Source organism: Brassica oleracea, unplaced genomic scaffold (genome assembly GCF_000695525.1).
Source record: "Brassica oleracea var. oleracea cultivar TO1000 unplaced genomic scaffold, BOL UnpScaffold01232, whole genome shotgun sequence".
Lineage (NCBI taxonomy): Eukaryota > Viridiplantae > Streptophyta > Magnoliopsida > Brassicales > Brassicaceae > Brassica > Brassica oleracea.
In genome coordinates this window covers 10,054-14,067 of record NW_013617782.1, presented here as the reverse complement: position 1 = coordinate 14,067, position 4,014 = coordinate 10,054, and the positions used below count along the sequence as shown (strand labels likewise).

The 4,014-nt window shown below is 43.7% G+C and overlaps 1 protein-coding gene across 1 annotated transcript; it reads left to right on the top strand.

Annotated features, from left to right (window-relative positions):
- The first annotated feature begins 2,082 nt into the window (after nt 1-2,082).
- On the top strand, nt 2,083-2,703 carry LOC106321111 (uncharacterized mitochondrial protein AtMg00810-like). The gene has a single exon (XM_013759427.1). The coding sequence runs from the start codon at nt 2,083-2,085 to the stop codon at nt 2,701-2,703; it is 621 nt and encodes a 206-aa protein (XP_013614881.1).
- Nucleotides 2,704-4,014: the final 1,311 nt, after the last annotated feature.

Genomic DNA, 4,014 nt, shown 5'->3' with positions numbered 1-4,014 from the left:
ATTGTTATTCTTTAAGTTCTCAAGCACTCCTAAGAGTTTATTAGCAATGCTATGTTCAGTTTTAGCAGTCAAGGGATTATCTAGTATGTCTAGTAACCTATCAGTTCTACTAGGCATAGTATGAGCAGCAAACGAATAGCCAAGAGTATTGTGTCTTAGTTTGTTACCAGACTCTTTAAGAGCTTTGATGAGTGCATCTACGTCTGACTTCCTGATCACCTCATGCTCGAAGTTCTTCCCCCCTGAGTGATAAGAAGAGAGAGCTCGCCCTTCACTCTCATTCACTTGTGAGGATGTACCAGCTCCGGATGCACCGCCACTCCATGTCTCGGTGGACATGTGAGCTCGTGCTTCTCTCTCCTTGTTGAATTTGCTTGGCTTGAGGTGAGGGTGAAGTATCCAACACTGGCTCTTCTTATGGCCTGGCTTTTTGCAATGATCACAATTCCCTTCAAAGCGGTCACCATACTTTCTTCCATCATTCTTGTATCCCGCCGTGTGTGCTTGCACATCCTCAGCCTGGTGAGCCATAGATAGCTCCCCCTTTCCTCCAAACAAGCCTAGAGAGCCTTCCTCCTTCTGAAGTTCAGAGTACACCTCCTCCATTGCTGGTAGGCTTGGCGATCTCAGCATGTGCTTGATGACATCCTTGTAGCACACGTCTAAGGTCATCATCAACCCAAACACCTGATCTTGCTCTCTCCTTTCCATGATGATATCTTGATCATTGGTGCTTGGGCGCAGGTTATCCAGCTCAGACAAAAGAGCTCTGAACTTCCCAATGGGTTTAGTAAGCTCGACACCATCTTGCGTCAAGGAAGTGATGGCTTTCTTTAACTCAAACACACGGCTAAGGTTTGAGACATTTCCAAATGTCTTCTGGAGCGTCTCCCATAGGTGCTTAGGTGTCTCACAGAAGCTATAAGCTTCAAGCAAAGGGACTTCAATAGAACCGTGGAGCACCGACAGCACCATCAGATCTTCTTGAACCCATTTCTTCTTCACTTCAGCTTCAGTGAGTACTTTTCCACCTTCATCTTCCTCATTTCGTTTGGCCACTGGCTCGGGACCATCATCCGTGATGTGATTCCATAACCCTAGCCTCCTAATAGCAGTCTTCACTAGCCGAGACCACAACAAGTAGTTTCCTACACCTTTTAAAGCAACTGGAACCGTAACAAGCTTACTGTAGTTTCCTTCCATCTTCCCTTTGCCCCTAGTGACTTCTAGTCGTCAATCTTGTACTTCAGTTGAGCTTCTACCACACCAGATCTTCAAGAACACACGGCACCAAAGAACCAAGGGTAAACGACTTCAACACAGTGACAAGACTTCCCGGAAGTCTCAAGAACAAAAGAAGGAACACGTAAGAATCACGAGAAAGGACTAAGATCTCTCAATGCCAAAGCCAACCTGGCTCTGATACCATGAGATTTTAGAGATTTAAGAAGGTATTGAGAGATTAAGAAAGATTAAAGAGGAGTTTAGTCGAAGATTTAAACGAGTATCATAGTTTGTGAATGATTAAGAGACTTTTGAGATTCAAACTAGAGAGAGAGTAGAGAAAGAGTAATTCAATCTCGTTAATCATTTATCTGATGAGGTTACAACTTATATAGTATGAGAGCTTAGGGTTTACAAGGTTTAAAGATAAGCTAAAGCATGTGTAGTCAACCAAGAGAGGAGCGCATATCATAAAGCATCCAATGAGCTTCTTCCCGCGTGTGAAGCATCTTGGATCTTTGACTAGGATGCTGACAGTCTGTCACAGCCTGGCACAGCCTGTCAGATGCGCTCCCCAAGCTCTCCCTACGGTCTGATCCAAGTAGAGCATGGTAGAAGGTAAGACTGATCCGTTTACTTCCTTCTCGGTTAAACGATCATGGTAACTTCTTCTTTACCTTGTACGGCCTATCCGTACACTTTGTACGGCTTGTCCATACACTCACATCCTTAACTTCATCCTCAAGCCTCTAACCTTCACTAGCTTCATATCACATAGTTTCATCACCTCATTTCAACAGAGGCTTCAGGAAGTCTGAACTAGATCACACTCTCTTCACTCTCACCACTCCCTCAGTTATGATTGCACTCCTTGTGTATGTTGATGATATTATTATCACAGGAAGTGATAAGGAAGGTATCATAGCAACCAAGGAGTTTCTTAAATCTATGTTTGAGATTAAAGACGTGGGAGAGATGAAATACTTCCTTGGAATTGAGATATGTAGATCCAAGGAAGGTTTGTTCATGTCCCAAAGAAAGTATACACTTGATCTCTTGAAAGGTGCAGGTGCTTATGGAGGCAAGATAGGAAGAATGCCTATGGAGAATGGTTACAAAGTACCAAGAGAGGGGGAGATTGAAGACAGCAAACCATTCCAGGATCCTAAACTCTCTAGAAAACTAGTTGGCAAATTGATCTACCTTACCATCACAAGGCCTGATATTTGCTTTGTTGTGAATCAGGTGAGCCAACACATGCAGATACCTAAGGAGCATCATTGGCGCATGGTAGAGAGGATCTTGATGTATCTAAACGGTTCACCTGATCAAGGAGTATGGATGGGCTGCAATGGAAGCACAGAGGTTGTTGGATACTGTGATGCTGATTGGGCTGGTGATAGAGCTGACAGGAGATCAACAACCGGCTATTGCACATTCATTGGAGGCAACTTGGTGACTTGGAAGAGCAAGAAGTAAAAGGTGGTGTCTTGCTCAAGTGCAGAAGCGGAATATAGAGCCATGCTGAAGCTTACAAATGAGCTAGTATGGATCAAGGGCATCTTGAAGCATTTGGGGATTGATCAAGCCACACCAATGACCATGCATTGTGATAACCAAGCCGCGATCCACATAGCCTCCAACTCTGTGTTCCATGAGAGAACCAAGCACATTGAGGTTGATTTCACAAGGTGAGGCAGATGATTGTCCTAGGAGTCATCTTGCCATGCTACATGAGAAGTGAAGATCAGTTGGCTGATGTATTCACTAAGGCTGCAAGACAGAAGACAATGGAGTCCATTCACATCAGATTGGGCCTCATTGATCTTGGGAAGAGAAGGAGCTAATCCCCTAAGTCATGAGGTCTTTACTCTCATCAAAGTTTTGTCCCAATGGGTTTTCTTTGGTGAGGTTTTTAATGGGGAAGATCTCATGGCTATCCAAGCTTAGGCTTTCACAAAGTTAAGCTTGAGGGGGAGTGTTGAGATGAGATCATTAGATGAGAAGAGAAGGCTTGAGAGGTTAAGTATGAATGGAGAAGAAGGAAGGCTGAGGCATCCGTACAAGGCCGTACAAGGCCGTACATGGCCGTACACACTTACCTCAGCCACGGTTAAGCCAAGAGTTACTTAAGTAACTTCACTAGATAAGAAGAAGCTCTGATCACTTATCTGAAGGATCAGACCGTTACCAAAAGGAAGAAGGAGCGTGTGACAGCCTGTCTTGGGCTGGAAAGAAGAAGGCATCAAGCAAAGATGCTTCACACACGCGGTCACTCCCATTGGATAGATTCAAATGCATTCTTATCCTATCCATTGACTCCACATGCTTTCTCCCTTTGTATCCGAAACCCTAGAGTCTCTCCCTCACTATATAATGTATCCTAATCTCATTAATGAAGATCAGACAGTTCTAATCAATTAATCTCTTCATACATTTCACAATGATTCTCCATTAGTCTTTTAATCTCTTATTCTCTCTTAATCTACTCTAGTCTCATCTAAACTCAGATTATCTACTACACTAATCAAAACTCACAGTATGAGAGTGAGTTACCAAAAGGGAAGAAGGCTGTGTCTTGTAGATGGATCTTCACAATCAAGTACAAGGCTGATGGACAGATTGAGAGAAAGAAGACAAGGCTGATAGCAAGGGGTTTCACTCAAACCTATGGAGAGGATTACATTGAGACCTTTGCACCAGTAGCCAAACTGCACACAATCCGGATTGTTCTAAGCTTGGCTGTGAATCTTGGATGGGGATTGTGGCAAATGGATGTCAAGAATGCTT